Genomic DNA, 14,262 nt, shown 5'->3' with positions numbered 1-14,262 from the left:
CAGGAACCATAATGTCACACAGTCCATTAATATTCCCCTGCTGTGCCCGTGTCTTGGCTTTCTGCTCTGGGGAAATGATGAAGGGTGACTGACGATGGGGCGCTGACACGGGAAAACAACTACCCATATCTCCCGCCTTCTCCTCGCCGCCCCTCCCTCCCTCCCTCCCTCCCTCCCTTCTATTCACCTCCCCTCAACCCTTCAACACAACAGCCATAAATTACCCACTTTCCTCTCAATATTATCAGGGCTGATCGTTGGTGTCCGTAATTAGAGTCTTAGTGTCATCTCGCCTCCATTAGGCTAACAATACAGCCTTGGAACAAGGCCACTTTGGGCAAATAACACGTTGAGAACACTTGACTTTTGTGAAGAGATAGTGAAAGGCGTCTGAGGCCACATCCGGGTGGCGAAAGCCGGGGATGCGCCGACCGTGGAATCATCTCCGCTGTGGAAAACCCACACGTGGTACTCGGCTGAGATGCATAGGGTGCAATCTCAAGCAGAACCACGCGCAAACACACGCGCACACGCACTCACCTTCATGCTCAAACGGTGACAGTGTTTTGCCGCTCTGTGCCCATATTCCTTTGACAGAGACACAAATACAAATATCATCACACTTCACACTGCAGCCTAGTGGAGCTTGTATTTCAGTCACACAGCGTTAGATCACTTTCTGCTGAGTTTCCTTCCAGGCTACGGAGGGAGGGAGAGAGGGGGTAGGATGGATGCAGGGAGGGAGGGAGCGGGCTTTTTGTATTCTGAGCCCAGGCCCCCCGTTTGATCTCCGTCATCGCCCCTCTAAGACATTATTGTGTAACCCTGTAAAAGCGGACGGCTCCATGGCGCGAAGAAATATCAAGGAAGTTATTCATAAATATTAGACAATATCAAAACAGCCGGTCGCCCCTAAGACTCTGAGCTCCTGGGTCAAGTCATCCACATCCCTTTGATTTCTCTTGCTTCCACTCAGGCTGAGCAGGCAGGATTGAGGACGCACTGAAATTTGAAGACCCCCCCTCCTTCCTAAAAACTGGAATACAGTGGGAAAACAAACAAACATGTAGAGTCCAATTCTGTTACTGATAAACGCCTAGTACAGCACAGATCTCCTCTTTTGTCTCGTTTGTGATCAACACTTTTCATTATTCATAATTCTGTTGTTTTGATTGCCGTCCCTAACGCACAGCGTGCCGAACCTGAGGAGATTAATAGGCAGAATTCTCCAAACTCTTCTTCGTCTCCCCCGGAACTGACACAAATTGGTGAAATATCACTTTGATCATGCCTCCTGAACAACAAACAAAACACAAACCTAATTAGCCTAATTCAAAATCGTTCCAAATGCCTCCGTTTGTTATGGAAGCCTTCCTTCTCAGTGCCGCCGTTAAGGATAAGTTGGACTAGCACCAGTGTTTTCCCTGGTGCTAGTATCTGTATGTGTGTGAGAGTGTTTCATGTGACCTTTGACCTTACAGCTGACCGACAGGGGGCGCCAGTCGCTCTGATGCCTCAGACCTATTGCCTCGCCTACTCATCCCATCTGGGCAGAGATGTTCAGCGGCAGAAAATGTGTGTAGGATCCGCTAATATTCTTAAGATAAACTGGATAAATAATCCTATATGGTTTATGTTTTGCCGACCTTGTTGAGTTCTATATTATAGTCTTGATGATCAGATCAGCAGGCTTTTATATAAGTTCATGAATATGCAAAGTCCACCGCAACGTGCTCACCCTTCGCTGCTGGTGCCCCTAATTTGCTGTAAAAGTTGACGCATCGCAACCGGCGTCTGTCCGCCTGTGGGGATTTCTTCGCCAAGGGCGGCGATGCACCAGAGCTATACAGCATTTAAAGTGTTCACTTACCGCGAGCAGCATGAAGTCTACCTTGCAATGCTCGTGGATTAGCTCACGTTGCCTCGCCAACATATGCAATGACTGCCGGCGAGCTCTCCCCCATTAGGTTGGCACATCAAAGGCGGCGGGAGAAGTTCTTCACAGGCAGTTAAAAGTGGGCTCAGTGTGGATCTTGTAAATACCGTCTTTGAGTCTGTGCCTCTCGGGGGACACTTCACACACTCCTCCAGTCATGGGAAGGGGAGAGAGGGAAGGAGAGGAGCATTGGCGGGGGGGTGGGAGGTGGTGAGGGTTGGTTCTGAGAGCCCTCTCCCCTGTCACCATCAGGATGGGATCTGTGTGGATGAAGAAAATCACCCCCCCGTCTGTATCTTGCTCTCATCCTCTTCCTCCCCATCACACTTCACATGATAGCTGACAGTGAAAGTAGAGCATCGCTGTTTTCCCTTTTTCTTTTGAGTCATGTTTTTCATAACACATAAATAGAGCGCGCGGCGTCCTGGGAATTCTGTGATTCTGTGTTTCAGTGTACGGGCGGACACAATAGCATCCACTCCTCTCAAGTGTTGTTGAAAAACATTTTATCCATCACAGCCGTTTGTAGGAGCTCTGGTGAGGCCTTCCACTCCGCAAGGAGCAGAAAGGAATAAGAGATGCTTCTTTCTCTTTTTTTTTTTTGTTACCAGCCACACTCACACACACAGACAAGCGTACACTGTGTGCTCCCGAGCCCATCAATGCCTGGTTTTGCAGACTGATCAATGCAAATGCTGTTATTTACCCAAGCCTGAAATGAAACGACTATGGATCAATTTGATGCACTTCCGTAGGGTGTTTCTCACAATCGCTGGCTGGCTTTATGTCTCAGCTACAAACCAGTCCCTGTCCTCCTCAGCCACGCAGCGCTGGCGTTAAACAAGACGCCCTTCAACATCACTAATGCAAAATATAGTGCCGTTCTGTCTCATGTACACAAACCATCTTCGATGCGTTCTCTCTCTCTCTTCATGCTCTTTTTTTCTTTTTAAACATAGTGTGACAACGGGGCTGCATCAGTCTGAGCTGCGTGTGTGTGTGTGTGTGTGTGTGTGTGTGTGTGTGTGTGTGTGTGTGTGTGTGTGTGTGTGTGTGTGTGTGTGTGTGTGTGTGTGTGTGTGTGTGTATATCTGGGTGTGCGTGTGTGTTTTGGGCTGACCCACTTTCTGTGCTTGGCCAGGCTTGTGCTGCTGCTGCTGTCTGCTGTGCTGTTCCTCGCTGTGCTGCTAGGGGGAGATCCCTGCAGACCCCCCCCCCCCCCCCCCCTCCTCAGAACAGACTCCAGCTCTTCTCCTGACAGACACTCACCGTGCAATGTTATCCCCCTGCAGATTGGAGACCTATGCCTCTCTGTCACTGCGTGTGTGTGTGTGTGTGTGTGTGTGTGTGTGTTGGTGTGCATGTGTTTGTCTGTGTTTCAGACGCACCTTGATGCCGACGTACGAATGAGTAAACATGCATGCGGTTGCACAGACTCTAACAGCATCCTTTGCCAATGTGCACACGTACACACACATACAAACACTCACATCAAAGCACATACCATCCCAGATCTGTATATTTTTAATTCCATCCTCCCTCCTCCGGCTCCTCCTCCTCTCTTCCCCGTGTTTGTCTGGAGTTATTGTTTCAATCTTGCTGCATCAGGGGGGCCCTGAAGGTTATAAATTAAACATAAATGCAAATGCGCTGAGCCATTGCCCTCCTCCACCTCCCTCCTCCCTGCACACACACACACACACACACACACACACACCCATCCTCGCCATTCAAACAGATCAGTGTGTCTGCGAATTAATAGGAGAACAGTGGGCTTTTTTTAATGAGCGAGAGAGGGAAATTAGAGTTGCAAAGCCACAGCGTGGCACACCCAGAGCTGCAGCCGAGGCAACGGCTTGAAAAGCCGGGCGCCATCATAGAATATGCTAATGCCCGAGGTCCCCTCACTGTCAGCCTCGGTGTTGCTCGAGATGAGATTGGAGCCGAGGCTTTGATCTAGGACGCTGATGGGAGCCAGAATCGTCATGTGCAAAAGAAAAAGTACAGAGAGAAGGAAGGGTGTGGATGAGGCTTGTACTAATCAGAAAAGGTGCACACAATCAGCGGTGATGACACCTTACACATAGAAATCCGTGATCGTTTAAGGAGATAGTTTTGTCTACTCTCCTACACACTCCACAGCCCTCGCTGTCTGTCACCTATACATTTCTCTTTCACACACACACACACACACACACACACGAGGAGGATGTAAATGCGATGCCTTCTCCGGGTTGTCCTATAGATAAATAGCCATCTGTTCGTGTTGATGCTATAGGCTGGGCCCGAGCATATAGTGAATGGTGAGCACCGTGGAGACTTTGTAGTTTTTTTTTATCTATAGCTTTTATTCTCTGCCATATGGGCATCATGAAGGACAAGCGGCAGGGAAAGGTTCCTGGGGATGTCACTCGCTTTCTATTTGTCTCCAATGAGTGAGCTTCCATTTTGGAAGAGAAAAAATAATATGTGATAATATGATTTTATTTATGTGACATGGGGCGAAAAAGTACAAATTCATGCTTTGACATGAGGGGTCTTCCTTTTTGTGCTCACATACATTACATGCATATACATTTTCCCTGTTGTTTTGAAGCTCTAACTTGTACTGACACCGTATCTCCAGCAGGGGTCTTCCCTTTGTCACAGACATGGCCTCACAGTGAATTCTCTTCCACTCCACAGAAAGCACAAGGCAGACTGAATGTCACCCACCGTGTTCTTGACCTGAAGCAGCAGTGTAGGTGTTGGGCAACATGTCTGTCCATCACTTCCTCTGTCTTCGTCAACATTAGTACGGCCATCACTGCGTCTGCCACATGGCATCATCAGCATCATCTTCCTCACACTTGCTCCAGCTCCACCGTCGTCATCATTATCATTACCACGGCCATCCTCGGCATAACTCTCATCCCCAAAAAATCCTTCTCTTCCCACCCCCCACCACCTCCTAACCCCCCCATCCTCCGCTCCTCTTTCATCCGCAGCTCCCTCTGTTGATCAAATGCATCTGATCTCATCAAAGCGGACCCTCTGCTCATTCAAGTCCCAGCAGACAACCCGGGCTTCTTTTACTAAGCACTATTTTACATTCATGTTTGAATGCCACTGACAGGAGAGCGTATCTTGTAGACTTTGGTTTTGTGTGGTCCCACCGTGCAGCCTGGGGTTGGGGTTTTTTTTTTTCTTTCTTATTCTTCATTTCATTGCCTTTATCACTTCAGACAAGTTTGTCCCTGACAAAGTAAATAGGAGGCAGGAAATTAAAGAATGTAGCCTTTAAAGACCCTAATGAAGAATGGCTTTAATATTCATAGGTTATTACATTCCTATGTAGACCCAACAGTGAGTTTATACTGAGCTAATTGTGTCAAATGGCATTTGTAATCTGCTATCACACCGAATAGTCCTGGGGAATATTACATAGTTTGGGTATCATGGTTTCCCTCTTATTACAGGCTCGTTAAAGGGGGTGAGATTATTCCTCTTCAGCCTGAAAAGAAGTGACTGGTGGTGGATGAACTCTGCGGTACAGACATGACAGCATTATAGCTGCTATAAAGTCTGATTATATTCTTATTCCGACGGCAACGTTATTGCGCACAGCTTGTGGTTGCGTGTCCAACTCCTGTCAGAGCTGCACAGAACTGGCTCGAGCCGAGGGACAGAGAGATGGTGGGAAGAGGGAAAATCTGATCTGGATAACTGCGTAGAAACTCGCCCGGGCTAAGTTAACGTTTCCTGGTGCGTTCACTTGAAGGGATCTGTTCGGATCGGAGGAGTACGGCGTGCGTGCGTAATTTGGAAATGCACGATAACATATCGTTGTCGTTGATTGTTTCAAATTAAAATGCACCTCTCCCTCGCGGGAAGGCGTCATTCCATGGCCACATGGCGTGGGATTATTTGACGAAATCTTGATGTTTTGATTCAAATATGGAAATCTATGCATTATGCCAAACTACTGCCTCACCAGTGTGTCATTTTATTGTAAACACTTAACGCGCGAAGCCTCGCAAAGTGGGAACAAACCGAACGCTGCGCGCGTAATGGCTCGCCGCTCCAGTCCGGATTTTCCACGTGAGGCTCGGCGGAGCCCTGGAGGTGGATAAGCTGGTGGAGCCCGCTCTCTCTCTCATGCCATGCTGGGCCACAAGGGCTCTGCGAGACGCTGCTGCACGTTACCGAGAACCGGGATGGAGGAGAGGCGGAGGGGGGGAAGGAAAAAAAGTTTCGTTTAAACCTGGCAGAGAAACTCTCAACATGAAGCTGCACTGACGCGCCGTTCCGCCGCCGCCACAGCAACGCCAGCGCCAGAACGAAGCTCGCCTTTCCATTGAATGTATCTTTCACCTCTCAGCTTGTGTGTGTATGTGTGTGTGTGTGTGTGTGTGTGTGTGTTTTTCTTCCTCTCCCGTGTTATTTTTTTTGCGTGCAAGGCTGCTCGGGGCTCGCTGTCACTGCCGCGCTGAGATGTTGGAGTGACCATGGCTGCGCAAGTGGCGTCGGCTCCGACCAGAACTAATAATAAAAATAAGAAATTGCCCAGCGGTCTGGGTCCGGAGCTCAATTCGGGGAAATCCGGAGGAGGAGGAGGAGGAGGAGGAGGGACCGTGCAGCGAACTGGGCCGATGCTGGGTGCCGGAGATGGGACTCTGAATAATGTAGACCATCACCGCCGAAACGAGCTCAACATGGTCCATTCAACTTCCACGACACACAGCGCACCGGACGGCCGCGACAAGGATGGGAATCACATTACGGCCGCGTCGGCGTCCACCAATTCCACCACTTCCTCGATGGAAACGGGTTTGATCGCGAACCACAAGCTGAAATGTGCGGGGAGCGGAGATCCCCCTCAGTCCCAGCCGCTGCCTCAGCAGCAGCAGCAGCAGCAGCAGCAACCGCCGCAATTCGGCCAATTTGCGCCACATCAGCAGCGACAGATCCAAAGTAACAACACCTCGAACAACAACGGCCAGGGGCCCCGCGGAGACCGGGCCATGGATCACCAGCACCACGGCGGCAAAGAGAACCTGCTGGGGGGCCAGGGGGAGCCGCAGCAGCCGCACATGCCAGGCAAAGGTGAGGGGGAGCTCACCTGTAAGCCCGCGGAGAGGATGGCGGCCACCAGGTACGAACACCCCAACTTGGGGCCAACTACCAACAACTCGGAGTTTAATAACAACTATTACACCCCGAGGCCCTGTTACGAGCAACATGGCGGAGGGCAGCAGCAGCAGCAGCAGCAGCAGCAAAGCGGTGGGATGGGGATCACGCACTCCTCGGCACACAACCGCATGGAGAATTCCCACGAAGCGGGGTTCCACAACAGCCAGTACAACCAGTACCCGGCCTACCGGGCGAGCTACGGCGGCGGGGCCTACGGGATGATGGGCCCCTCTGGGTGCCGGCAACCCGGGAACATGATGGGCAGCAACTCCTCCGCGAGCCACGGCAAGTCCCCCCTGGGTGCCGGCTCGGGGGCTGGCTTCCAGAGGTTCCCGGGGCCAACTCAGCAGCAGCAGCAGCAGCAGCATCCGCATCCCTCGGGGGCCACCCCGACCCTCAACCAGCTGCTGACCTCCCCCAGCCCGATGATGCGGGGCTACGGCAGTGCCTACCAAGACTACAGTGGCCCCGCGGCGCAGCAGCAAGCCGGTATGGGCCTGGGGAAAGACGTGGGGCCCCAGTACGGACCCGCTTCGGCTCACGGCTGGGGAGGACAGCAGAGGAACCATCCTCATCCAATGAGCCCCGGCAACGGAGGGCAAGGCCTCGGCAGGGCGCAGGTGAGCTTTGGACACTTCAGTCAGTGCACGTCGGTGAACTTGAGTTTCCCCATGCGCTGCCGTGCCACTCATAATTACCTGTGTGTGTGTGTGTGTGTGTGTGTGTGTGACACACCACAGATATCCTACAAGGTCCAGTACAGCTTTGTGCCGGAGTTTGTTTGTGGATTGTGTGAAAATTACTCATATTTTTTAATATTCCCATGAAAAGGAAGGAAAAGCCATGACATGTATGCATGATTTATGACTTATGTAAACGTGTCATATATATTCGATCTTCAGTATATGATATATATAAAAAAAAGTTTAATAAAAAAAAAAGAAGCACGCTTCATTGATTGGGCATTTTGAAATCGCCTTTAGTTCGGACGTCTGCAGCACGGGGTGTGTTTCCGTCACCACATTTCAATAGTTGATTTTTAAATTTTTTTCTCAGTTGTGCATTTTCCGTTTCGTCAAATATGTTTTTTGTTCCGGTGGATTAAAAAACACACCGCACGTTCACGTCGGACACATTCACCTCGCTGCGGAACGTGGTGTCAGTGCACGTTGGCGAACCGCCCCGGTTAGAGGACGTGTTGTGTTCAAGGCGCTCGTCGAACAAACTCAGATATTCCTGCACGGATATCCCTCCGAAGTGCAAGCGTGGCATCATCATTTCCAATCTTTTGACTATTTTATCTAGTTATTTATCACCTCTCTGTGCCGCTCCGTGTGGTGCAGGAGCGCGTCTGAGCGCCTCGTCGTGCGTCCCCGCACGCAGCTCTGTTCGGCATTTGAATAGAGGAGGTGAAGTGGATGAAGGCTCTCCGTGTACTCCGGGCTCGCAGTTGACACCCAGGCTGCCATCTGATTGGCTCCCCGTGGCCCCGCTGGGCAGATTGCATTTAGGAAGGAAAAAAAAGGAGGATTCTTGCATGGAGCTGCTGTGGTGATGCTGCATTCGCGTCCCGTGGGAATACTCCCCGACTTGGAGGCCGTCCAACGCAATAATTGAAGTTTTTATGAGGGGTTTAGGCTGCTCCTGATTATTATTCTAATATTCCCTTTTCCATGCTGCAAAAATACATTCAGAAACGCTGCATCGTCAGCCCTCTGTAAAAAAAAATAGGTCATGTCTTTATTTATGTGGTGTTTCTATCCTATTGTTACACGCTAAACATTGTCCACTTCTGATTGTTTTATTTTGATATAAATTCAAAATGTACAGTAAGTGTCTAACGCCCCTGTGTCTTCTGTAGGCTACATGTGATGTTAATGCATTGTTAAACTACTTGTGCATTAACAATCTGCAATACGAGGAAAGACTCCTGAAGCCTCCTTACTCACAGTTTTACATAATAGCCCCTGAAGCTGACTTTATCTGTTGGCCACTGCTGCAGCTGGGGTTGGCTGGCTGCCTTGCTCGAGGGCACTCAAGCTGTAGCAGTGGAGGAAAGGAAGTGGAAGTGTTGCTAATTATTCAGCTATTTCTTGCTCAGCTTTGGGGGGGGGGGGGGGGGGGGGGGGTCTGCATTCAAGGGTCCCTGGGTGTCCCTGCTGGTCGTCGGCAGTGTGCAGATCCACAGCCGTTAGGAGCAAGTGGCTGCCAGTTCAGAACTCGGAACCGAAAAAAAAACATCCCAGTGTTTCTCCATGAAGAGCCGTTGTTCCGCATTTGTTTGTTGTTTTTTGATGCGCTAAATTATGCGCGCTGCTGGATGGCACATCTGGACGACTGGAGGGCTAGGTGGCTGAGCGTAGCTCGTACTGTCTTGCCTCTCACAAAGACAAAAGCAGTTCATTAACCCACATTGTTCCAATCAAAGGCAATTTGTGTTGGATGCTGGGAGAGTGAAGTGGATGTTTTTTAAGCGTGGGAGGGTTTTGCTGTGGTATTGATTGTAGCCAATTATGTGCTGATAAGATGGTCATACCGTCTGTCTCATCACAATGATTATTAATGATTGTGTATTTGGGTGTAAAATATGCGTGTGTCAGATTAGCATATGTCAGTCAAAACATACAGTTAAAATCAGCCATATTCCAAAGTATTCATATTCAGTCTGTCAATGGCAATAATTCCAACAAACGGCCTCTCACACAAATCTTATATTTAACATTATGTGCTGCAAATGTCCCCCCCGCCCCCCCCCAAAGTTTTCCACTTTAGGACCAAACGCATGTGCTTTTGTGTTTTGACTCTACCAACGTTTCAGCAGCAGTATATTCACGCTACAAACGCCCTATGTTTAATTCATATTGGGAGCAGCAGCACTGCTCTCCCGCGCGCTGACAGGCCGTGTGAGAGAGGCGAGCGGTGTAGTGCATAATGCCGCCTCCAAATTGGCCCCGTGATATGACTGCGCTTCACTTCAGAGTGCGTTTGGTCGGAGCATGCCTCTGTCACCTGTTGGCACAGTTTCCCCCTCTTTCAAATTCAATTTCCCTCCCCACTGCCTCTCTTCAGGAGCGGAGCCGCGAGCGAAATGAGTGCACCTCATTTACACCGCTGGCACCCCCCCTCTTCTCTGCTCACGCTCACTTGTCTGGCCACTCACCAAAATGAAGACAGAGTCCCAACACTGTGTGTGTGTGTGTGTGTGTGTGTTTGTGTGTGTGTGTGTGTGTTTGTTTGTTTGTTTTGTATGTGTGCTCGCACATCAGAGTTACATGAGGTATATTATTTTGAGGTGTGTACGTGTGTGTGTGAGGAAATCTGCTCTAATCACAATGACATTGTCCTATTTTTTCCCAAATCACTATTTGATTGAGGGAAACCAGGACAATATCCCGTCTGTGACCTTCTATCCGAGTTTTTTTTTGTTTGAACGGATCTTCAGCCGCTTTTAAATCCCGGCCCACTTCCCACACACTGCGAGTGTGTTTTCCCTTCCTCGCTCTCAGCGTGAGGCAGCTGTAAATATCAGAGCGTACATTAAAATCCTAATGGCTTATTTAAGTTTATATCATAAATGAAACAGCGTTTTCTGTCTGTTACACGGATTCGTCCTTTATCCACTAATCAGAACACACACACACACACAGAACAATAAAAGTAATTAGTAGATAATGATGAGGGCCTCGCACGTTGGAAATAGAGTGTTGTTGCTTAGATAATTGCGGCAGCGACTAATTTAAAATCTGACCTAATAAAACGAAATTAATGGATATCTACAGTTTCGACTAATTTGCCACTATTATGCTCAGTGTTTTGCCTTTGTTATTTCTTTTAAATTCTTTTCTTTAGAATTGAAATCAAAGCTCAGTAGTTCTCCATATCAAAGGCGTGGCCCGATCCCATCCTCGGTAACGTGCTTACTAGGGCTGGGCAATAAAACGATAACTATATGTATCGCGATAGACACGTAATCAATATCAATAGAAAATGCGTTCGATACAACATTTCGATCATTTTTTTTCCCTTGTTGGAAGAAACGGGAGCAAAGAGTCTAGCTACGCCGGCCGCTAGATACAGCGGCACTCGTCCTCTGGTACCTAGCAACGTATGGAGTGACACGCCTAATAGGCAATCATGTAACAGTATCACGTTGGGTTGCGCCATCTCGTTGGCTCGTGTTTGTGTTTCTTAGATCATAAAAAAATGATTAATAATTATCGATATCGACCGATATGAAAACTTATATCGTGATACAGTTTTCAGCCATATCGCCCAGCCCTAGTGCTTACCTTGGAATGACCCCCCCCCCCCTTGCAGTGCTCTCCAGTGCATACTGTTTACATTTCTCTCTTATGAATTATTAGTGCGATACGAACAAAGACTTTATAATGGGGGCTATGCATCAATGTCACATTGTATTATGCGGCTATCTCAGCCAGCCTTGTGCATAGTGATGGGCCTGACTGTGGCTGCTGGAATCTAATTTATGGTACATGCTCTGCGTCGGACAGACAGCCCATGGGGTCTGGTCAGGGAATGGGCACACAGGTGTGTGTGTGTGTGTGTGTGTTTTTGGACTCTTCTTTTTTTACTGTGGGTGTGTGTCCTTGAGTGTGTGTGTGTGTGTGTGTGTGTGTACAGACAGGAGCAGACTAAAGCTCCTTCGTCAGCACTAAGCAGTCCAACCTCAACCCTCCCCTCTCTCCCTCTCCCTCTGTCTGCCGCTCTCTGCCCCCTCCTGTCGGTCGCTCGCTTATGTTGTTTTTGTTTACATCTCTGTCTTGGCCAGCCAGCACAGTGCAGATTAGCAACACCAGAGTGAAATTTTAATTTGCTCTGTTGTGTCCGATAAGGACCCCGCGCTGCGTTTTTCATCTTCCTTGGATGAAACACAGAGCCGTGTGCAGGTAATTGGCAGGCCAAGTTATCCCTGGTCTGCGTGTTGTTTCCATTTAATTCAATTCTGAATTTGATAAACAAGAAAAAAGAAAAGAAAAAAAGGAAATAAATTGAAAAGATACGACTGTCCAGTTGCATCTCTGGTCATAAGCTTGTGTATTATTAGCCAGGCTAATAAAGTAATTGTAGTTTTTCCTGCCTGGCCCCACTGTGCACTCACAACGTCCCCATGGAGTCAAAGGTTGATGTGTAAATGCCCCCAGGAGGAAAGGATTTAATTACAGCACATGCAGGCTTCGATTTGGTGTCAGCTGTTTCTCAGCTTTGCCTCATCCTTAACTGTCAGTGGCAGCAGGGAGCATGACAAATCAAAACCAAAGCAATATTGGAGACGAAAGTTACCTGTCAATATGGGAGAATTTGACTTTTGCTTTTGAATTTCAATTTGGTTCCACTTGCCATGTCTATTTCATTCAGCAGTTGTGGATATTACCCAGGACGACCTACTGTGAAAACTTGAGCCGCCCTCTGGCATTTTGGGATTCGTATATTTCTCATAGGTCAGGTATGGGGGGTTGATTGCAGCTATAGATGAGCTGTAGATTCAGCACTTTACAACTATTACCAATACTTTTTTTTTTTGCTTTTTGTGTGTAGTCATTTGTCCATCAAGACTTTAAAAATGTCACAGCAAACATATCACAAATCACTGTCAGCTCTCTGCCATATTGGTCATATTGGTCAGTCTGATACGACAGTCTTCTTTAATTTTGTGCGGTTCATTTTGTCAGCATTGCAACAGTCATGTAATAACAAATTCTGCATGGACACAATCGTTTTACGTGGCCGAATTTCTGTTGCTCTTGACATTATTTATTCAACATATGCACCTCCATTGATTTTCACTCAAGAAAAAAACCATTGGCCATTTGCAAGTGTAATTTCATTAGTTCCGTGTCTTTTTTCATTGCGATAATTTCATTGGACCTTCTTTCGTCTTTTTCACTTCTAAATAGGTCACGATTTGCATAGGCATACTTGCGCTGGGACTTATTTGCAGTCGTCTCCGTGTGAGCAGAGACAGAGGAAGTGTACAACGGGCAGGCTATGATCGGTGTCTGAGTCCAGTAACACTGGCAACTGTCGGCATAGTTTGAATCCTCTCTCCCTCTGGATCGCACCACACTTCAAGCCTTGTGAATGATGAAAGAAAAAGCAAGCAAGTATTTACAAGTTGTCCCCCCCCCACACACACGCGCACACACACGTATATTGGGTTTAATAGTGTGTGTGTGTGTGTGTGTGTGTGTGTGTGCGAGTGGTTGGCAGTGCGCCAGAGCTCATGGGGGTGGGTGCTGTGGTGGTGCCCCAAACATCCCTCCACCCCCTCCTCCGCCAACACCCTGACCTTCACATATGCTAATTAGCCATGTGGAGCTGCTGAATGAAGGGACCTCCTCCTCCTCCATCCCAGAGGAGGGGTGGTCTCTCCGTCTCTCTCTCTCTCTCTCTTTCTAAATGAACCTCAGTTAACTTCATCCTTATAACAGATGGTTTCTCTGTGCAGCTTGTTTTCCCGTTTGAAGCCCGCTTTCTGTGTATTCTCTTCAGATATATATTTTTTTCTCTCTCCTTCTTTTATCTGCCTCTCTGTCCCGGGCTCTCTGTAGCCAGCTAGGTCTCCCGAGGGATCAGCAGTCAATTCCGAGGCATTAGACAGCCAGCGTATCCTATCGAATATTAATACGCCATGGTGAACAGATCTGAGGGCCACAACTGAAGCACTGTCCTGCTCTCAGGAACTGCTGCCTTCCCCTTTCCTTTTGGATGCTCTCTGGTCATGCAGGAGAGGGAATGGAGAAGTTCGCACGGGTCAGTCCCTCCCAAAAATGTAGCAATTTTGTGACTGCAGCAATTAATTCCAGTTTCGAAGATGCAGCGTGACGTCCAACCAAACTCTGCAGAGGTTTCCTGGTTCCCTCTTTATTGGAGAGGATAATTGGCAGATTATAATGGGAGTTTTTCTTCTTCTGCTGTAGCCGGAGGCGTAGTGTTTTTTGGGTCGTCAGACTGTTCGTCCCGTTCTCGTGAAAGTCTTGTCAGAGGAACACTTTGAGGAAATTGTCTTCAGTTGCACCGCAAAAATAAATGGATTAGAATTTGAGTGTCAAAGGTCAAAGTCACTTTGACCTCACAACATGTTAGTTTTTTTTACCATAACTCAAGCATTAATCTGCCAGTTATGACACGATTTC

The 14,262-nt window shown here is 48.3% G+C and overlaps 1 protein-coding gene across 3 annotated transcripts in view; it reads left to right on the top strand.

Annotated features, from left to right (window-relative positions):
- Window positions 1-5,564: 5,564 nt before the first annotated feature.
- Window positions 5,565-14,262, top strand: part of LOC118286421 (AT-rich interactive domain-containing protein 1B-like) — a 183,784-nt gene continuing 175,086 nt past the window's right edge. For 2 of the 3 annotated variants that reach the window (XM_035610871.2, XM_047327193.1), the window contains exon 1: window positions 5,566-7,728. In XM_035610871.2, the coding sequence (XP_035466764.2) occupies window positions 6,424-7,728 (1,305 nt within the window). In that variant the 5' untranslated portion in view covers window positions 5,566-6,423. Of the gene's footprint in view, window positions 7,729-14,262 lie in introns of all 3 variants that reach the window. The other variant, XM_047327194.1, reaches the window with a different exon arrangement.

The sequence above is a fragment of the Scophthalmus maximus genome, chromosome 15, assembly GCF_022379125.1.
Source record: "Scophthalmus maximus strain ysfricsl-2021 chromosome 15, ASM2237912v1, whole genome shotgun sequence".
Taxonomy (NCBI): Eukaryota; Metazoa; Chordata; class Actinopteri; order Pleuronectiformes; family Scophthalmidae; genus Scophthalmus; species Scophthalmus maximus.
Note: the sequence above shows the minus strand (reverse complement) of the source record. Positions and strands in the feature narration are given on the sequence as shown.